The sequence below is a fragment of the Alternaria atra genome, assembly GCF_907166805.1.
Source record: "Alternaria atra isolate CS162 genome assembly, contig: 21, whole genome shotgun sequence".
Taxonomy (NCBI): Eukaryota; Fungi; Ascomycota; class Dothideomycetes; order Pleosporales; family Pleosporaceae; genus Alternaria; species Alternaria atra.
This window is the reverse complement of record NW_025091319.1, coordinates 1,568,708-1,589,812: the sequence shown is the minus strand read 5'-3', so window position 1 is coordinate 1,589,812 and position 21,105 is coordinate 1,568,708. Positions and strand designations below refer to the sequence as shown.

Below are 21,105 nucleotides of genomic sequence, written 5' to 3'. Positions count from 1 at the left end.
TCGCGATGCGATAGAAACTTCAAATCACGTCTTGCTTCCGCGTTTCGCCATGCACGGCATCGTCTCTGGGCTCCTTTCATCATGACCGTCGCCCGCACCATCATCATCTTCACCATCACAGTATCCCTGGTCACTTTCATAGCCTTCTTCGGACGACTGCCCGCTTTCAGGTATTACATTCTCCTCAAACTCGCAGTCCCCCCTCTAATGTGCCTAGAAATACTCCCATAGGCTTCCTCAACCGCCTCGTTCTCATCCACATCCCCTCAGCGTTCCGAAAACTCGACCTCGCCCTCACCAATGGCCGCATCACAAACGGCGGTTCCCGCCTGGGCAACTACCTCATGCATGACAAACACCCGCTGGTCGTAATATTCTTCCTCGGCCTCGTAACCGCATGCGCGACGCTATTCTTGCCTACCGTTTGGCACCTCCTTCGAGCGTACCACAAGCTCCTCGTATTCATCCTGCTGCCACAGCCATACATCTTTTTGTATCTAAGCGCGAAACGAAACAGTCAAACATATATCAACACGCTCAATCATGCCGAGCAGATGCGACACTACCCGTATGACAGAGTGCTATACTATCCAGGAACACCATGCCGGACATGCAAGTTCTTGAAGCCGGCGCGGAGTAAGCATTGCAGTATATGCAAGACATGCGTATCAAGAATGGATCATCATTGCATATGGGTCAACAATTGTCTGGGGCGAGGAAACTACAAGTGGTTTCTAGCCCTGTTGCTGTCCACTGGCATACTGATCGCCTATGGGGCGTACCTGGCTCACTATGCCCTTGCACCGTTGGTCAACAAACATTATTTGAAGTATGAAGGATGGTACAAATACAATCCCAAGCAAGGTGTGGATACGAGAGGTTGGTATGCGTACTTCGACAAGAAGACTCACTACTTGCTTATCTATATAACCATTTATCTCGACATGGGAGGTGTTCGTGGATCTGGTGTTGGACTACTCGCTCTTCTCACATGGCCACTTCCGCTAGGTCTACTCGCATACCACATCTACCTGATTTGGGCCGGCATGACTACGAATGAGAGCGGCAAATGGGCAGACTGGCGAGACGACATGACGGATGGTGTTGTGTTCCTAGGTCACAGGCGGGAAGACACCATGCAAGAGTACCGTTCAGCAACGTCCGCACATGACCCTATACATGCCTCAGCACATTCTTCTTCTTCAACTTCGCCATTCCCGACCCCTCCGGAAACCCCACCAGAAGATGAAGAACCTCCAACAACTTGGCCGATAGAAAGCAGACACATACTCATCCGCACGCGAACCGGCCAACCGCCCAAAACACTTCCAAGTCGCATCAAGTCAGTAGCCAAAGAAGATAGCTTTGAACGTGTATGGAATCTAGCAGCGGTGGAAAACGTGTACGACTTGGGTTTTTGGGACAACATCTTAGAAGTACTGTTGAATTAGTAGACCACATAAAAATCAGATCTTCGAATCCTATTCAATGTACTTTACATGCATTTGTTCGGCCCTACTCCAACCACCATCCTTGTAAAAAGTCCCAGACCCTGCGCCCGTTCATGCTAAAACCTGCTGCCCACCCCAGCCTCTTTCCATGTACAGCTATGACGTCATCTGGCCCAAACCTCAACACCAAGGCACATATACAAAAAGATGCGTACCGCCGGTTCCGCGGAGTTTCCTCCGCTACCAGCATCACTTTCCCATAGTAGCTAAAAGATCACATTCCAACCACGATACCCGTTGCGCTCTTCACATATCCTATCAAAGAACAACCCAGGCCTTCAAGATGACACAAGCCGTATCGAAGCAAGAAGCCTCCAAACAACAAGTGCAGCAGCAAAGTCAGGCTGCGGGAAGTAGAGAGGTTCAGGAACATCATGCCAGTGCGAATGCCTCTGTACGTTGATTCCCTCTTGCCTCTTCTGTTTATCCATACCATGTTACGCACTACATTGAAAGCGCCAGGTATTCTATAGACATGACTAATATATGTATATTCACAGGCCGGTCTAAACCTTAACCTCTTCGGCGCTCTCTCTGGCGCCTTCTCCTCCAAACAAAAGAAAACCACGCATCAAAATGCTGATGGTTCATCCACCACCACGGAGGATAAACACGATCAGGGTATGTTGACATCCCATCTACCCCATCCATTCAGACATACCCACATCCCGTCATCCTCCTCATCATACTTTACCATGCTTCGTCATACCTAGGTACTGGTCATGCTGACCAATTCATACAGGCACAGCAAGTGCTGCAGCCGGCGGCCGCGGAAGTGCATACGCAGCTGGAAATGCACAACAGTCTAGTTTGAAAGCAAAGGAGAGTGGTGTGGGGCAGGAGAGTAAGCAGGGGAAGAGTGTAAAGCAGGTTGATCATTTGGGTATTGAGGGTTAGGCGGAAGACAAGAAAAAAAAGGGAGGACGGTAAGATAATATTATAATTGGCTTTCGAAATACAGGCGTATGGCGATATGAATGAACGTGCAACAACGTATTACTGTGCTATACTAGCCAAAAAAGCGCCGTTTGCGTAGATTTGATGACATTTCGCGTCAATCAACATGCGAAGAACAACCAAGATAAGTGATATCCGACCCCAAAGAAATAAACACCCAAGTAACAAAAACGCCATGCTGAACTCGGTATATGCAAAATCCATCCCAAGCGCCCTATAACACCAAAGTTCCAAAAGATGATTCCACAACTCGGAACAGACAACTCTTAAACCGCCTCGCCAACCTTACTCAACCCTTCAACACCCCTCTTAGCAGCAACAACATGCCAAGGAACAGCCCCATTCCTCGTGCCCCTCATCCCCCTAAGCTTTGCCAACAACCCCAGCGCCCTAAACTGCCCCAGAACTTCCTTCAACAATCCCTCAGCCGTCGTTCTCGTCTGCGGGGTAGGCGTCCACATAAGACTCGTCGTACTCCTCTGTCCCGCATCCTGACCCGGCCCGGGACTGTGCGGTGTAGCCGCGTTACTGGCATAGGGGTTAGGCAAGGTAGAAGCACCCGGACTAGGGAGATCTGAGGATGCCGGCGTAGCGGAGGAGGTGCTACTGGAAGAAGACGGTGGGAAAGGAGAAGAAGCAGCGCGTGTTGAGCCTACAGCGCCAATCCAAAGGAAGTTTACTGCTACGACCGTGGGACCTGGTTCGGGGTCTGGGATGGGGTGTGAGATGCTGTTGCGGGTATGCTGTGTTTCTCCGCGTTTGACCAGGAGACCGGATATGAGGGCGGGGCTGAATTGGGTTGTGGAGTGTGTGTTGTGAAGACGATGAGCGAGGATTACGCCCCATGTTTCGTCTGTGATGTCGATTAAGCGAGCTTCTGGGTCCGCTGCTGGATCCGTGGCGGAGGGATCGGCGGACGGTGTTGCGGCGGGTGTTAGGCCTGGCCCTAGATCGGAGGGGGAGACACCAGCTTGGGGTGTGGAGTCTGGGGTGTTTGTACTACCACCAGTAGTCGTGCTCGGCCCAGTCATGGTAGGCGTGAACTTGTACGGTGGATCCGTATCTACCGCTGTGAGTAATGTGACGAACACATTGATCTGAGTCGGACAAGAGATAAGGAAGACCCAGGTCTCTAGTTCTTCCCTTTCCAGGACCCCGGCTTTGGCGATACAAACGCGCCAATTGACTCGTCGCGATTGCAGAATCTCGATAGTGGTTTGCCATATTTCTTTTGCAACCTCTCTGAACATGCGTGTACCTAAATGATACGAGACGACTGCTTGCGACTTCCCACAGCTGTCGGTCCAAGCTGCTGTCACCCAAGTGCCGTCAAGGCTAATCGCGTACCCAAGGTGCATATATGTGTTTTCTCGAAGCAGATCCTGCGCAGGCTCAGAGATAAGCTTGAAGGGTATGTTGCGTGGAAGAGTTTCTTCGAGGTGAAAAGCAGGCGCCGCATATATGCTAAGAGATGTTTTGTCACCACTAGGTGCGCTTGGCGGGCATCGATCGTAGACTTCTCGGGCAAGGCTGAAGTAAGTAGCGGGATCTAGGATCACAGGGGTGTCGAACGAGGCGATATACTTGATCGGTATGACCTGAAGCACAAGGTCTGGCTTTTGAGGCTGGTCCGGACGTCCTGTGGATCCTTGACCGTAAGCCTGGAAGAGCGCCCAGAAAGCCGAACATAGCTCCCACAGCGTGGATGGATTGCCCAAAGGATCGATCATGTAGATGACAAACGCATCAATCTTCGAATCTTGCTGCTCTCGTATTTTGGCATGCTGTATGGCAAGAAGTTTTCCGAGCTGGACACATGTCTCCTTGAGAAGCTTGAACGTCTCTGCTGGTGTGATGGCTGAGCTGGCCCTTACAGGCACAAGACCTCCTTCGAACTCTACGACCGTCTCGACTCGACTATGTGTACCGAGCTTACAGCTGTCGTAGGCAAGCTGAAGGTTGAGCAAGAAATTCTCTAGGCAAGGTCTGAGAGCATCGCTATGAGGGTATACGCAAAATGTAACAATGTTCTTCGGTGGACTGATGGGTGATAATCCCAAAGGCTCCCAAAAAGCTACTGCAGGAGGAAGCAAGTCCCAATGCGTTTCTGCGCGTCGCACTCTCAAGAATGGTGCGTTGATCTGGTACATGTGGCTCCCAGTTACCGCCGGTCCGTCACTCTTTCGCGTGGCTGGCCTTTGCTGTGCTTTCGCCAGGGCAGCATAGTCCTGAAAAACTTCGTGCACGCCTGCAAGTGTAGGTAGGTCACATTCTGCAGCCGCTGGGAAAATTTCTTTGATGACAGTGTGCCAACGCGTCTCTGCTGTCGTCTCATTACCATTTTCTTTATCGAACGGTATATCCTCTCCTAGTAGATCAAGTGTTGTTCTCACAATCTGATCTGTCACTATTTGCGTGATGGAGATGCTGTCCTTTGCGCTCAAAGGCTTTTCCTCTGGAACCTCATAAGTCATCTCGGGCTGAGAGGTAGGGGTGTCGGGCATTTGCGCAGGGTTTGTCTGTAGAGCAGGTAGGCTGTAGCGCGCGCCAGCTGCATGTCGTTCCATTGGGGAAGGAAAGTGAACCAAGGACCAGTCCCATAGACTTGGCTCGAAACTGTTCAGGTTTAACTCGTCAAGTTGTAGACCGTGCAGGTCATGCCAGTCGCCTCCTATTGAGTCCGCAAATGACGTTACAGAAAGTGGTGTGGCGTTACCCTCACTCTGTAATTTTCTTTTTGCGGGCATGACGAGGCCGCCTATGATAGCTGCGTGCGTCGTTCCCACTTCCTCTTCTTCTCCAGAGTCTTCATCGGATTCGTCTGATGTCTCGCTGGAGTCTGAGTCTTCACTAGCTGCTCGAGCAAGAGATGCTATCTCTGGTATCTGTTTTGTAGACGCTGCACCCACAGTGATACGAAGCTTCGTAAGCAGAGGGATGTCTCTTAAATTCTTGGTCTGTGTTAAAGTGGGCCTGGGACCAGGACTAGGGCTGGACAAGTTTTGATTAATGTTTTCCCCAGGGCGATATGCGCTAAATCGCCCGTCCTGGTATTTTGCATCAGACATGCTCATTTTCCGACTGAAAACTACCGGATTGAAATGAGCATCATATTTGGTGTCCATGGGTTGGTTTGATCGAATATGCGATGCCAACTTGTTAGGCGGAGATGGCTGCAGCGCCTTGGAAATAGCGCTAGGGCTTAGTGGTGGAGTGGGCTCCTTTGAGAATGTAACCTTTGTTTTAGCTGTTGGAACGGCTTGTTTCTCATCAGACAAGTCGGGGCTTTCGATCAGGGGCACCTCCGTGATGGCTGGCTGTTTGCCTTTGTCTTGTTTGTCCACATCTATGGTAGGCTCAGAAGCTGTGGCCAGAGCACTTTCAAGAGCAGCAAAGGGGTCGGAGGTGTCCTCTTCAGGTGGAGGCTCGGCAATGGGTTGAGGTTCAGATTCATGTGTAGTGTCGCCAGGTACTCCCGTGTTGTCTGGTAGCGCGGGTGCATCTAGCATGTCAACGTCGTTGTCGTCCGGTTCGTCAAAAAAGTCGAAGTCGTCGTCGTTGATGCGGTCACCCCCATATCCGTCTTCGTCCATATCGCCAAAAAGGTCGTCGTTACCAGTGGACGTATTGAAGTTGTCAGGCGCAGAAGGAACGACTGGGGACGTCAAAGACATATTTTGTTCGTCCATCTTGGCGTCGTCTTGTGGAGCCGAAAGATTGATGGCAGGATTGCTGCCTCCTGGTGCTAGGATAATGTTGGAAACCGTACCAGACACGCTCGGTGTGTCGCTATGGGACACTGCAGTGCCAGGAGCAACACCATCCGGAGGCGTAGGGTAGACACCGCTTACAGGGTGCAGGTCGCCGTAGGCTCCACCACGGGAATTTAGTGGCGATGACGGAAACAGGTTCTGTTGTTCGTCTTTACGACGAGCAGAGTCTTCTTCAGCCTTCTTTGCTTTGCGTCTTGCTTCAAGAATCTTGTCACGGTCCGGCTTTCCCAGGAACCATTCCTGTGCAGCATCGAGCGGGTCTTTGAAGCCCATGGATTCTGGCGTCTCGTACCATTTTAGCATACCCTGTCCTCCAGCAGTCAAGTCTGCAGATGTCTTCTCATGCTCCTCTGCACTGTGAAAGAAGCACAGTGCTCGCGGCCAGAGGACGTCCCGATCTGGGCCTGCGAAAGCCGGGCTCGAGACTGTGGGGCTATTGGTCAAGGTTGTACGTATTCTGACCCAGGAGCTTTTCTTCTCCAGGCCAGGCAAAGCATAGCCCTTCCAGCCTAACCAACGCTTGACACCCGACTTCCAGTTCTCAATGCTTTGCTCCAAAGTAGTGAGCCTAGTACGCTTTCTGTGACGGAGACCAATCTCCTCTATGATGGAATCAAGTGGATCATCAAAACTCGAGATGGTTGCGAGCAAGCCGTTGGGAGCCACTCGTATGCACCTGCCAGTAAGCCATTTCTCTTCGGCTTGTGTCGAGATGTCGCTGACGCAACGAATGTCAGTCTTGTAGTCAGTGAAAGTCGAGACTAGGAGCGCGCCTGAGCTAGCCCAATGTACATTCATGCTAGTAAGACGATGCACAGGGGCTGGAGTTTCAATCTCATGTTGGTCATCGTCAGCTCGTTTGCAAGCCTTGGACACAAATGTGCGGTAGTTCAAGGCAGTCACGTTGCAATCTTTGACGACGTGGAACGATATGAGTGCAATGACAGATGATGTGAAGAGCTCATAGATGGTGAAGCAATCAGGCGGCGGAGGGGGGTCAGATGCTTGAGGCTGGCTGCTGCTCTGGGACGGCCTCGTACTGCCAGCATGCAAGCCCCTTTGTGGTTGTGTCGCTGCTGGGGAGTTGTTGGAAGTGGCAGTTGTGTTGGGATTGCCCGGGCGCATGGGGGGTCGCACTAGATCGATGGCTTTGGTGCATCCTGTCTGTTCGCCTGGCATGTGTCAGTCGGGTGTTCTGGGAAGGAGCGAGGGTGACATACTGTGCAGGCGATAGCCGTCGAGCTCTGGGGGTTCGGCATCGTTCGGCTCTACCTTGTCGACCGTCGTGGGCTTGAACAGCCACAGCCAAGGTCGATATGCATCCTGCGCGACGAGTTGCAGGCCTTGTCTCAATTCAGCCTCGACCGCGCGTATGTCTTCCGACGTGTTCCAATCTCGGGTTCTCGAGGAAGTGGGGGTGGTGGTGCGAGTGATGGAGAAGGCTTGATATGCGACAGCCTCAAAGTCTCCCTGGGTATTGTCAGCATGCCATTGCGCGCATCATCATCATCATCATCATCATCATCAACACGTACTATAGCTTGCGCATTCGTATTACAGGTTTTGAGAAATTCCATTAGAGAGACGGGTCCTGTCTAGGGAACATTCAAATGGTATTCGCGGCGTATTTTCACTCCCAAGACTGCGCTGTACACCTTTTCCATCAACTCCGCCACGGTCCGCCCGACGCGTCTTGCGCGACTGTTTCTATCAAAGCGATGTGGGTGGTGGTGTAGGCGGGGCGACGAGGGCTAATGTGTCGGCATGAGCTGAACGCGTAACTGTAGGTGGAAGATGGAGCATGGCGACCGCATGCGGAAGGAACGGAGGTCCCTGCAATCGGCACTGCCCGATTCAACGAGCGTGTGGTATGGTACAAGTGGTAGATAGGGTCAAGAAGGCCAGACTAGACTCTACGAGAAAAAGCACGCAGACTGCAGATGCGATGTCAGCTATACGGACAAACAGAGGGCTCGGCTCGGCAAGCGGCGCGCCTCGAGGCCCTTTCTTAGCCTTCTGTCTCGCGAACCCATGTAGTGCGGAGTTTCCGGGCCTCGATGGTCTGTGAGCCCAGTTCCGAATCGGATATAGCGCATGTCGTCTGCGGCCCCACTTTAACTTTTGCTGTCGCGAACTTCTTCGCAGCCGCTTCCTGTCGCAACACTTCCCACCGCGCCACCATGAAGATTTCGACAGGCAACGTACCCGTCTATACCATCAGCGGTAGCGAGGCGCGTCCGCTTCCAGAATGGCTTATCCGGAAAAGAAAGCGCAGTCTGAAGAATGACCCCGAATTCGCAAACCGCGTCGACTTGCTACAAGATTTCGAGTTTGAGGAAGCCAGCCAATGTGTCCGTGTGAGCGAGGATGGAGACTGGGTCATGAGTACAGGCACATACAAGCCTCAGATACACGTCCACTATCTTCCCCATCTTTCGCTGTCATTTGCGAGGCATACCAATACTCTTGTGCGTTCTTCCAAAGCCACACAAGTCATGTACTGACTTTTTGCAGAACCAGACTTTCCACCTCCTCTCCTCCGACGCTACCAAGAGCGTACATCTCCAGCAAGATCGATGCATCGAGTTCCACACCGGTGGAGGCCTCCACTATGCGAGCCGTATACCACGTTATGGTCGCGATCTCATCTACGACCGGAGATCAGCTGAGTGTCTGGTACCCTCGGTTGGTGTAAATGCAGACGGCATGGGCGAGGTCTTCAGATTGAACCTGGAGGTTGGACGCTTCATGAGGAGTTACGATATCGACGTGGGTGGTGACGATGTGACGACAGTCGGAGGTGGCGCTCTTCAGGGTGGCATCGATGCTGGTGCAGTCAATACCGGTGCCATTGCCGAACAATCCCATGGTCTGCTCGCATTCGGTACTTCTATTGGAACAGTGGAATACTGGGATTCGCGATCAAGGAACAGAGTGGGCATACTGTCAGCGCCCCCAGATGCCTTTGAAGGAAAGTCGGAAATCACGGCACTGACTTTCCCATCGTCGGGCTTGGAGGTTGCTGTAGGAGACTCCAACGGCATCGTACAACTCTACGATCTTCGATCACCGAAACCACTATTGAGGAAAGACCAAGGATACGGCTATCCCATAAAGAACATCATCTACCTAGACGGCGCGCAGACTGCCGAGCCCAAGATCTTGACTGCAGACAAGAGGGTGATTAAGATCTGGGATCCAAAGGATGGCACACCATGGACCTCCGTGGAGCCTTCGGTAGACCTAAACCATGTTGAGTGGGTACCGAAGACTGGTATGCTCTTGACCGCGAACGAAGGCAGGCAACAGCATTCCTTCTTCATCCCGCAGCTCGGTCCAGCCCCAAGATGGTGCCACTTCCTCGACAACATCGTAGAAGAAATGGCCGAGGACCCCAACGACCCCAACGCCTTCGGCAAGGGCGCGTCTGGAGATGTCTACGACAACTTCAAGTTCTTGACCCTGGAGCAGCTGAAGCAGTTATCATTGGATCATCTTGTCGGAACTACAAGTCTATTGCGACCATACATGCACGGTTTCTTCGTCGCCCAAAAGCTGTACGAAGAAGCGCGACTCATCTCGAACCCAGACTTGTGGCAAGAACAGCGCGCAAAGAGCATCGCCGAGAAGATCAGCAAAGAGCGAGAAAGCAGGATCCGTGGCAACAAGAAGGTGGCAGTCAAGGTCAACAGAAAGCTCGCAGAGAAGATGTTGGAAAAGCAAGAAGAGCAAGAGCGGAGAAGAGCCAAACGCGTCCTCAAGAAGGGTGGCGACGACGACATGTTGGAGCCCGATGCCGCCCCTGCCGTCGAAGAGCCCGCTAAAGCCGAAGGCGTTCTCAACGACCCACGTTTCGCAAAAATGTTCGAAGACCCAGAATTCGAAATCGACGAGCAAACCCGCGAGTTCCAACAGCTCAATCCCAGTACAAAGATACCCAAGGGTCTTACTGCAGCCGAACAAGAAGATTTGGAGTCAAGGAAAGGATCTTCAGACGAAGACTCCGACGACTCGGAGGCCGACAAAATCCGTCCTACCAAGAAACCACAACAAAAAGAAGACAAATCCCGCATTTCATCCAGCAACTACCGCAAAGCAGGCCACCGATCCCAACGCCCTGGCCCCGAAATGGTGGTTTCGTCGTCAAACCAACGGAAAGCCGGTCCTACTGCCAAGGACAAGACATTCGGCTCCCGCGTTTCCAAACTCAAGGACAGGAGACCGGCATCGAGTGCTAATACTACAACGGTGGTGGGTGAGAGGGAGATTACCTTTGCGCCGGAGAGGAAGCAGAAGAAGAGACCGGAACAAGAGGGTCAGCGCCATGATCGGAGGAAACAGGGGGATAGGAGGAATGCTAGTAACAATGTTTTTAGGAATATGTAGAGTCTTTGCGTTGTTCGTGGGTAAGATGGAGATGAAGTTACTAGAGATGAATGATACCCTTATCAAATCGCAACCATGTTCAGAGTGGTGATATGACGGTGAACGATGAGGCGCTATTGATGAACCAGTTCAACTATAAAGTTTGTCAACACGATTCGAATCGGCATGTTGGTTCAAGCGAGAACCCATCATCTTGAATCAAATCAATTCGGATGGAAGACAGATGGCGCATGTGTGTTTGATCTGGTGCAATTACACAATTTTTGTGACTTCAAGTACCAGCAGAGATTGAAAAAAAAGAAGTTTCTCCATATTCGACTACTAACCTACACTGCTTTCCTTGTTCTACCTACCACGACAACACTGTTCATCTCATGTAGATATCTGAAGATGTTGTGGCATCCCCACAATAGTACACTAGCGGATGTAGGATAGACTAGCATGGAACAACGCATCCATCTTTCACTAATTATTGGAGCTGAGAGAGCCGATCAATTAGGATTGTATTGAGTAACCACTATCGAATAGAACAACAAAAGAAGGATGAGCTATGGACCCGCTAGCTTATCAGTCACGTGATTGATCACTCGGGTCACGTTGATCCGTGAGGTTTGAGCCTCTGTACTCCGACACTAATCATATGCGACATAATCACAAATTACACTGCACATGACCGGATCTCGGATAGCTTTGCAACCCGGACATACTTCGTACCTGAAATTCGCCTTGTTGTGTCAAAAGAAGCCCAAATCCTTGACTATTGTGTTAGGCTCAGAAATAATTATTCTTGTTGCTGGTGTAAGAGCTAAAGGGTTGTGAACCTCGGTATTTACTGTTTGAAAGGATAATTTTTGTGCTTGTCATCGGATCGTACGAGCTTTTACTTCCTTTGGATTGCTGGTCGGGTACTAGGTTGTGTTATTGCTTCCACACTTTGATTAGACGAATTCGGGAATGTCAGATCATGTATTGAACCTCGAGTAGAGAAAGTTAAAATCGATCTATTCCAATTGCTCGTTCGCGACGGCATAACGCCGCAAACATAGCCTACGCCGTTTGAATATACTCCAACATGTGTCAAGTTGACATGATACCGCCTCTATATATGCCAGTCCCGTTGTCTTGTCCAGGCGGGATTTCTCGTTCCTCGACTCAAGATCGAACTCCTGGTCGATAGTTTTTCTTGTGCTGTTATTCTTCCCTTCCGTGACTATCTTACTCAGAAGACTGCTTGTTCATCATGGTGTAGGCAGCGAATGCAAGGGCACCACCAAGAAGGATGATAGCGTAAAGGCCAACGCCGGTCGAAGCGCCGTCGGTAGTAGTAGCGGTCGATCCGGGTGCTGCGTAGCTCTTGGGCTTTGGGTCACCCTCCTGTATCACTCATCAGTAAAAATGGTCTCTGTAAAGTATAGTACCCAACGGTGCATCTCCGGCCCATAGACTGCGGAATTGTTCCGAGGTAATCCCTTTCCCCTCGGCCGATGTTCAACGGAAGTCCCAGGCGCCAGAGAGATGCCTCGGGTAGAACTGCGTATCTAGGGGAAGTATGGAAAGGATATAGTAGAGGAATTCGTACCTGACGCTTTAGGTTTCCGACAAGCAGACCGTCGAGGATCTCGCGGGCTTCGTCTGAGTGACCGACATCCTCGAAAGCCTCTGTGGAGTCCTGGCCTCCGACGTCGAGCAGAACCTCTTCACCACCTCTGTAGATGAGTTAGCGCTTGTTCTTGTAGTGTTCGTGTGGTAAAGGCGGAGGCGGGGCTTTTTTGCGAAAACGGGAATGCAAATGCCGAGGTGCATTGCGCGGTGTGCGAGGCAACAACGTACGGGTGCTCATCTACAAAGCTTGATGCGTTGTAGACCTTGTCGTGGACAACAATGTATAGGTCCTTCTTGGTGTTGTGCTCCGAGACGTCGGAGTAGGTGAATTCTTTGTCGGCCATTTTGGAGTTGTGTAGGAAATGCGAAACGTGTTCCAAAGTATGAAATTCGAGATGCTCGTATGCTGCGTGAGCCGAGGCAAGTACAAGACGCTGAAAGGAAGGCACAAGAGTCGTGGGGCGGTAGAGGTTAGGTGTCAGGTCAAAAGAAACAGCGGATAAGAAGTTGTGGTCGTAGCGGAATTAGCTCTAGCTCGTAGTTTAGGCGTATTAGGCGTATAAGAAGGTTGTGTTCTCAGTCAAATTGCGATACACCGATTGGCTGGGTGGCGCCTCACTCACCGACGTTCCCGAGCTCCGCCGGAACGGGTAAGAAGACCCTGTCTCGTGTTGATGGTGGGGCTGCGAGAACACCGCGGGGCAGTCTTTTCAATTTGAGTATCCAATTCCGCTGGTAGTGATAGAATTCGTGTCATGTGATTGGAGAAATCGCTTGCTGTGCTGAAATACCGTGCTAAAATGCTGTGCTAAAATGCTATGGTGCTCAAGCCGTCTACACGTGCTCACACCTTCCTGAACCCACTATCACGAACCCAAGACCTTCACCCTCATCCACTCGCTCGTGCCAACCCCAAGATTCAATCCATTCAGTGCCCACCACCTCCTTACAGCATCTCCACGTGCTCCTTCCACGCCATCTTCAAGCGCCTCTTCAATATCGCATGTTTTGTATTCCACCTTCAAGCCGCTGCGCTTCCACCACTCGAGAACATCGGCATGGCCCATCTTGGTTGGCCCCACGAGAACCTGGTTGTCGAAGAGAATCTTTTCGCCGCGAAGTTTCCGCCAATAGTCTAGAATGTGTGTGTGACCGTGGGTTGAAGCAATTTTGGCAATTGTGTCTTCATGCGAAAAAGGAATACCAGATTCGACCCAAAAGTGAATTGCAGGCAAGCATCCTGATTGGGTTGCGTAGGTTATGGACTTGCCCACTTTGAGAGGCAAGTCATCTCGATGCGGCTTGTTAGGAGCTTGTTCATCGACTGGTGAGGAAGGAACCGAAGGGGCAGTTCTATGGCGGCTATGCTCTTTCCACCATTTGAGAACGTGAATGTGACCCTGGGAGCTTGCTTGCTCAAGTGCGGCCTCTGTATATTTGAGTGAGAGACCAGAGTTATACCACCAGTCGAGAGCTTGCACGCAGTTGGTACGGCTCGCGTTGTCAATGGCTTCCGTAGAGTACTCCTTGGTGAGGAAAGTAGGCGACGTTCTCCAGTACTCGAGAATCTCTGTCTTGCCAAACACTGAAGCCTTGTGAGGAAGGAAGGTATGTCCAAATGTGCTCCAGAAGAGATCCTTGTGGAACTTTTCCAGATACGCAAGAACAGGTACCATGGCAAAGCGCATAATCAGTTCGATGCATACGCGGGATATACGCGTAGGGTTCTCAGCGTCGAACAGGGCCTTGATTTCAGAGTATGAATAGGTAAGAAGCGCCCATTCTATCTTTTGCATCTGTGTCTTGGGCCCTTCGTCACTAGCCGCCTGTCGCCACTCTTTCGGTACGGGCAGATTTGTATGTACGTTCAGGGTAGTTGCTAATTCCCAATCCTTGGTGAATTCCAGGATGATAGACCAGAGCTCAGGAGGAAGACGAGGGCCCTTGCTTCTTGTAGGAGTCAGTGTGGGGAGGTGGGCAATAGGTAGTGCGATAGTGCGATCACCAACCGCCATTAAATCGATCTGTGTTTGTATAGATTCATTGAAAGCCTTATGTCCTTCTACCCACGGGTGGTACTTTCGCCCGGAATGGTCGAAAGACCATAAGAATGGAGGGAGGACGCGAATCCAGTTCCACTTCCGGCGGATCTTGCTGATCTGCTTCCTCGACATGGGGTTCTCCCACATCAACGTGGACATTCCCGGTATGAGCATTATTTTCTTCGACACATTCCAGCTGCGCAGTATCTTCAGATGCAGGTTCGTTGTGAACCCTTGGAGCATGCGGGCAAGGTTCTCGGCATCGAGCGGTGCCAGCACCAGCAAGTCGGCCCATGAGCAGTACCCTGCGACGTTCGCCTCTTGGTAATCGACATGTTGCCACTCGGGCGTCGTGTCATTCTCGGGGTCATACGTGTGCCAGACGGGCTCGAGCTGGGGCGGGATAGTCGTATGCGTCGTGGTCGGGAAGTCCTTGCATGCGATGACCTTTAGAGAAACATGCTCGAGGCGATGCAGACGTGCAGCGATGGAGCAGCCGAAGCGGAAGGCGGAAGGGTCAGTGAGGGCGACGAGGACGTTGAGCGTACGCGCGGGTGTTTGCGAGGACATTGATGAGGACGTGTAGTGCGGTGTTGGAGGCTTGTGGCGAGCACTTCGCAGTGAACATTCAATGCGGTGTTAGACCGCTATTGGCCGCTGCCCCACTCTATCTTATCGATGGAGCTGCCAGGCATCCTTGCAGAACGTCTCAGAAACAAAGGGTACCGAGGACTGGGGAAGCGAAGGAAGCGAAAGCATGAGGGATGCATCGGGCCATAGGAAAAAGGGCCGCCAATGTCATATGTACGCGTCAAACATGAAGCAACTCCGTGGTTAATGCATCGACTGCTTCGTCCATGATCTACTCATCAGAGGCTTGGCGTCAATCTTTTGTGGTGAAACAGCAAAGGTTAGCGCCACGCTATTGGTCGAGCATGTCACGTGAATACACTCGGAGTCGGGACTCCGAGGTCGTCAAAACATTCTGGGGAAGGGCTGGCGATGTTCCGCGGGACGGCGAAGACAGCCGTACCGTAATGCCTCATGAGCGAGTGTCCGGTGCTCTGACAGGTGTCATGGCTGATGTCTGTGTGTGTGGTTGCTGGTGTGTTGTGAGGGCTGCCGGAAGACGACCTCGGGAGCATGTCACCAGTCAACGCATATCGTGGTGCTGGACAACCTCCAACAATAAACAAGAGCAGATGATCATCCTCCCGCGTCTGCTGAAACACACAGGTTCGGCGCTCAGCCACTTCTGGGCGTATCTCACGGATGACGTAACCTCCATCTCGTCTTGATTCATTCCCGCTTGCCGCCGCGCCGCGACATGAGTGGGTCAGGCCGCCCATGATGGCATGGAATTTTGTCGAGATATCCATGCCCTTGGTCACGCAAGGTCTTTCGTTTGCTGCCCAGGGGGCGACTTCCACTATTCCCACTACGGCATAATCGTCGATCGAAGAGGTACTATACCAAAATCCTCCACGATCGACATATGGAGGCGCATCAAGCGATTCAACTGTCTGTCGGGCCCTCGATGGCAGTCATCCATCTCATCAACTAGACGGTGACGCGCCACCTGCTGTTCTGTCTGCACCAGTGCAGCTAAGGAGAAAGCCTGGTCGTTGCGGGTTGTCTTCTCTTCTTCTGTCACTTTCCATCCGTTCTAGATGCCTCGCACTTGACTGCTGTTCGACAATCTAGAATTCGCCCCTCCTCACGCCAGTCCTGAACATCTCCCACAGCAGCAGCACATCTGCCAACTTCATGAGGCTGTTAGACCCGCCCCACACCCACCTCTGGCAAAAAGAACGAGACTCCTATTAGGGATTGTCCGCGCTATCGCCACCTGTTTCCCGGTCCCTGCATAACGCCAAGTCACTTTGCGTGCTGATGAGCGAGCACTTCAAATTATCTACACCTCACGTTCTCGACCGTCAGACGCCCATGGACGCCTGAAGGCACATGCCGACCGTGTGCGGGTGCCTCTATTCTAGTGACCGTAGCCAGGCCATCGTAGCCTTCTAATCTTGACAGCGGCGTTCACGCGTTATCGACGACTCCGAGCTCCATGTCTCAATCACCCAAGCAGACCCCCAACGCTGGTCCTCCCGTACAGGACGATGGCCGCTTCAACTTCTCTACTGTGTCGCCTGTGCCGGAAGAGCCTTGCACCCCCAATGCTGGCGCAAAGGCGACCGGTTTCGCCTCATTGCCATCCTTCAACGCTGCGGCTGGGGGTCCCAGTAACGAAGCAGCCTCGAGCGCCTTGAGCCCCTCCGCTGCCGATCGAGTCTTCCCCATACGGAGCGCCATCAGCGTTGACCCTACCCCCACCCCCAAGGGTGGTCATTCGCAGGGCGACTACTTCCATCCATATTCACGAACCAACGATCCGCGCTTCACAAGCGACTCTCGTAGAGCCTCGCAGGGCTCCACCACCTCACAATCATCACATGCCTCGCAACGCAACTGGGGTGTGCGCCATGGAGGGAACAAGCCTGATTCGGCCTCCGACACTCAGCGTTCGTCCTTCAAAGCATCCCAAAGAGGTGACGGTTCGAGAATAGCTGCCCCCATTTTGCCCCCACAGCTGTTCAACGACCTGGCCTCAACAAAGTCAGGCGGGAGCGCGCCTAACGGCAGTCAATCCCCAGGTTCCAAGGCCGATCGCGCACCGTCAATTGGAGGCACTTCTGCTAGAAGCGGCATCAGCAGCCTGGATATGGGTGGCCTGGTCACACACCGCTTCAAGCATGTCACAACCGAGGGGGGACACATGGTCATAACAGGCCGTGAGGGTGATACCCTGCAGCGCTGTGAGGACGAGCCCATCCATCTCCCGGGCGCTGTGCAAGGCTTCGGTCTATTGCTGGCATTGCAAGACGACGCCGAAGGGAGTCTGCTTGTGCGCGTTGTAAGTGAGAACTCTAAGCGCATTCTTGGGCGCACACCAAAGGAACTCTTCGCTCTAGAGAGCTTTACAGACATCCTCTCCGAAGAGCAAGCAGACAATCTCCTGGACCACATCGACTTTATCAAAGATGAAGATTCCGATGTCACGTCCAACGGGCCCGAAGTCTTCACCATGTCCATCAAAGTAGCAGGCTACAACCGAACGCGCAAGCTATGGTGTGCAATCCACATGACCGAGTCCAACCCTGGGCTTGTTATCTGCGAGTTCGAGCTTGAAGAAGATTCACTATACCCCCTGGTTCCCTCCAACGAAATTACGCCAGAGCTGCCGGAAGATACGTTATCCAGCCAGCCCACGGCTGAGGAATTAATCGAGAGCACAGAAATCAAGAGCAAACCCCTGCGGGTCCTCCGCAGTGCTCGGAAACGGAAGGGCGAGGCTGCTGCGATGGAGGTCTTCAACATTATGTCACAGGTGCAAGAACAACTGGCCGCGGCGCCATCACTGGAAAAGTTTTTAAAGGTTCTTGTGGGTGTAGTCAAGGAGTTGACTGGCTTCCATCGGGTTATGATATACCAATTCGACCAAACCTTCAACGGCCGTGTCGTTACTGAACTTGTTGACCCTCGAGCGACCAAAGATCTCTACAAGGGATTGAACTTCCCTGCCTCTGATATCCCGAAGCAGGCTCGCGAGCTATACAAACTCAACAAGGTACGTATGCTCTACGACCGCGACCTAACAACCGCAAGACTTGTCTGTCGTACCGCTGAGGATTTGGAGAGCCCTCTCGATCTCACTCACTCGTATCTTCGCGCAATGTCTCCCATCCATCTCAAGTACCTTGCGAACATGGCCGTAAGATCCTCAATGTCCATCTCCATCAACGCCTTCAATGAGTTGTGGGGTCTCATTGCCTGTCATTCGTACGGGCCACGCGGTATGCGAGTGTCGTTCCCTATTCGCAAGATGTGTCGCATGGTCGGCGATGCAGCGTCACGAAATATCGAAAGGTTATCGTATGCCTCAAGACTACAGGCTAGGAAGCTCATCAACACCGTGCCGACGCAACATAATCCTTCCGGATACATCATCGCTTCTTCTGATGACCTCTTGAAACTTTTCGACGCCGACTTTGGTTTGTTGTCGATCCGCGATGAGACAAAGATTCTCGGTGTTCTGGAAAACTCACAAGAAGCTTTAGCTATGTTGGAGTACCTCAGGATGCGGAGAATTCAATCGGTCATGACTTCCATAGATATCATCTCGGATTTTCCAGATCTACGATACCCGCCTGGTTTCCATATCATAGCAGGCATGCTCATCGTTCCCTTGTCGGTAGATGGCGAGGACTTTATTGTTTTCTTCAGGAAGGGTCAACTGAAGGAGGTGAAATGGGCCGGCAACCCATATGAGAAATTCATAAAAGAAGGCACCGAGGGCTATCTAGAACCCCGGAAGAGTTTCAAGACATGGTCCGAGACTGTTGTTGGAAAGTGCCGCGAATGGACAGAAGAAGAGATCGAGACCGCCTCAGTACTATGCCTAGTTTACGGAAAGTTTATAGAAGTCTGGAGACAGAAAGAAGCCGCCCTTCAGAGCAGCCAACTGACCCGACTGTTGTTGGCGAACTCGGCACACGAAGTACGTACACCGCTGAATGCAATCATCAACTACCTCGAGATAGCATTAGAGGGCGCTCTAGACACGGAAACGCGAGAGAACCTTTCGAGATCGCACTCGGCGTCCAAATCACTCATCTACGTGATCAACGATCTGCTCGACTTGACAAAGACGGAAGAGGGCGGACCACTCATCAAGGGCGAGTCGTTCGATTTCAAGGAGACGATAAAAGAGGCAACGAATATGTTCCGGAACGACGCCAAGCGGAAGAAGATTGCCTACGAAGTTATCGAACACCCGGGCCTACCTACTCTCTGCATCGGAGACCAACGCCGAGTCCGCCAAGCCATATCCAATATCACCGCAAATGCCATCCAGAAAACTACCCAAGGAAGCGTCAAGGTTGAGGTATATGTCGCAGCAAAACCGAGCAGAGACCATGTCGAGGTTGAAGTTGCAGTGTCTGATACGGGTGTTGGCATGAGCCAGAAGAAGCTCGATCAACTCTTCTATGACCTGGAACAAGTTCAGTCCGAGCCCACTTCGATGCTAGAAGACGCTCTTGTACCGGACAAGAAGCAAATTGCAGAACAAAGCAAGAAGTCAACATTGGGTCTTGGTTTAGCTGTCGTTGCACGCATTATCAGGAACATGAATGGGCAATTAAGATTGCGATCAGAGGAGGGTAAAGGCACAAGATTCGTCATACAGTTTCCATTCGACCTTCCAGACGCCGAAGTAGAAGCTGTATCAACAGCAGGGGCCTCGCCAGCTGGCAGCATCACACCCCAACCCGACAGTATCCTCTCGAGCATGTTACCTGGCCCTGAGAACGGTGAGCGAACTCTGATCGCACCGAGTCTATCACGGCACACTTCCGACAGCGGGCAGAAAGATACTTCGAGTAACGTGGTATTACGGAGGTCAAGTGCGGAGAGTTTGATGAGTAAAACAAGTCTACGTAGTTTCAAGAGTGGCTCCAGCCAGAGGAGCGATGTGGACAGGCTCATTGATGCTATTCAAGAGCCACATATGATCGGCAGAGGCGATGCTAGTCCAGGAGCACGTTCTATGCGACCGGCTCTGACGAAGCGCAACAGCCTTGAGCCTGACGCCTCCCGCATGAGGTCCAGAAGCCTCGAGCACATCAGCAGTCAATCTGTTGTTCCTCCGCATAAGAGAAGCATGCAGTCCAATCACCCTGGTGAAGAAAGCGTTGGCGGCTCTGGTGTTCCGATCACAGCATTGAAGGTACCTGATGAAGGGGGTGACAATCCGATAGATCCCCGGCCAAAGCCTGGAAGCGTACTAGGGGAAGTACAGGGCGATACGCCCGTAGAGCCTTCTGCAGAACCGGAAAATCTGACTGCGGATCACATGCGTGTACTTGTTGCCGAGGATGATCCAGTGAATAGTCGAATAGTCAAAAAGCGATTGGAAAAGCTTGGGCACGAAGTTCATCTTACCGTCAACGGCGAGGAATGCTCGTCTGCGTACTGCGATAATCCAAAAGGCATTGATGTTGTCTTGATGGATATGCAGGTCAGTACAGTGTGCTCCACAATCTATTGTCTGTACTAATCCCTGTGAAGATGCCAATCGTCGACGGACTTACCTCAACCAAGATGATAAGATCATTTGAGAAACTACACCACGATATATACTCTGCCCGCGCTGCCCTTTGCGGACGTGTCCCAATTATCGCTGTCTCTGCTTCCCTGATCGAGCGCGATCGCCAACAATACATCGACGCCGGGTTTGACGCATGGATCTTGAAGCCAATCTCTTTCGACCGACTTAACAAACTCATCGCTGCCATCGTTGACACGGACATTCGGCACGACTGTCTCTACCAACCAGGAGCGTGGGAGAAGGGTGGTTGGTTCCACAGTGGCAAGCACAGCGCTGATGAGGCTGATACCAAACCATCAGGCGAAGCACCAATGCCCAACCCTTCAGAAGAGGTGGATGAAGCGATTATGAGGTCGGAAGATCCGATGGCCGGGGAAGAGAAGGAACAGGGCGATGTCCCTGAAGAACAGGAACGACTCTTGCACAATCAGGAAGAGGGAAAGATTGAGCCACCGGACGACAGCGCCGAACAACCCCCGGCTTGAAGCTGCTGCAGCACATGCATTTGATTATGCGTGTTACTATTCTACTGTCGCCTACCGCCGCTCTGGCCTCGCATCACTGCCTTAGATGCATGCAGCACCTGCCGACCGTCTCCGTGGCCTGGCTATGCACACCTCCGTCGAACGATGCCACAGTATTCTTTTCTTTAAGCGCCTCCA

At 52.0% G+C, this 21,105-nt stretch overlaps 6 protein-coding genes across 6 annotated transcripts; 3 read left to right on the top strand and 3 right to left on the bottom strand.

Annotated features, from left to right (window-relative positions):
* Positions 1–81: 81 nt before the first annotated feature.
* On the top strand, positions 82–1,451 carry ALTATR162_LOCUS951 (uncharacterized protein; the record flags this gene model as incomplete). The annotated part of the gene is made up of 2 exons (XM_043308546.1): positions 82–170; positions 218–1,451. 2 exons carry the CDS (start codon positions 82–84, stop codon positions 1,449–1,451), a joined length of 1,323 nt encoding a protein of 440 aa, XP_043164481.1.
* A 1,283-nt stretch (positions 1,452–2,734) lies between these two features.
* On the bottom strand, positions 2,735–7,818 carry ALTATR162_LOCUS950 (uncharacterized protein; the record flags this gene model as incomplete). Its single annotated transcript, XM_043308545.1, has 3 exons — positions 2,735–7,413; positions 7,462–7,711; positions 7,777–7,818. The coding sequence occupies 3 exons, from the start codon at positions 7,816–7,818 to the stop codon at positions 2,735–2,737; spliced, it is 4,971 nt and encodes a 1,656-aa protein (XP_043164480.1).
* A 603-nt stretch (positions 7,819–8,421) lies between these two features.
* On the top strand, positions 8,422–10,627 carry ALTATR162_LOCUS949 (uncharacterized protein; the record flags this gene model as incomplete). The annotated part of the gene is made up of 2 exons (XM_043308544.1): positions 8,422–8,709; positions 8,756–10,627. The coding sequence occupies 2 exons, from the start codon at positions 8,422–8,424 to the stop codon at positions 10,625–10,627; spliced, it is 2,160 nt and encodes a 719-aa protein (XP_043164479.1).
* Positions 10,628–11,842: 1,215 nt separating this feature from the next.
* ALTATR162_LOCUS948 (uncharacterized protein) lies at positions 11,843–12,573 on the bottom strand (the record flags this gene model as incomplete). Its single annotated transcript, XM_043308543.1, has 3 exons — positions 11,843–12,001; positions 12,207–12,333; positions 12,458–12,573. The coding sequence occupies 3 exons, from the start codon at positions 12,571–12,573 to the stop codon at positions 11,843–11,845; spliced, it is 402 nt and encodes a 133-aa protein (XP_043164478.1).
* A 522-nt stretch (positions 12,574–13,095) lies between these two features.
* ALTATR162_LOCUS947 (uncharacterized protein) lies at positions 13,096–14,841 on the bottom strand (the record flags this gene model as incomplete). Its single annotated transcript, XM_043308542.1, has 1 exon — positions 13,096–14,841. The coding sequence occupies one exon, from the start codon at positions 14,839–14,841 to the stop codon at positions 13,096–13,098; it is 1,746 nt and encodes a 581-aa protein (XP_043164477.1).
* A 1,501-nt stretch (positions 14,842–16,342) lies between these two features.
* On the top strand, positions 16,343–20,928 carry ALTATR162_LOCUS946 (uncharacterized protein; the record flags this gene model as incomplete). Its single annotated transcript, XM_043308541.1, has 2 exons — positions 16,343–20,353; positions 20,404–20,928. 2 exons carry the CDS (start codon positions 16,343–16,345, stop codon positions 20,926–20,928), a joined length of 4,536 nt encoding a protein of 1,511 aa, XP_043164476.1.
* Positions 20,929–21,105: the final 177 nt, after the last annotated feature.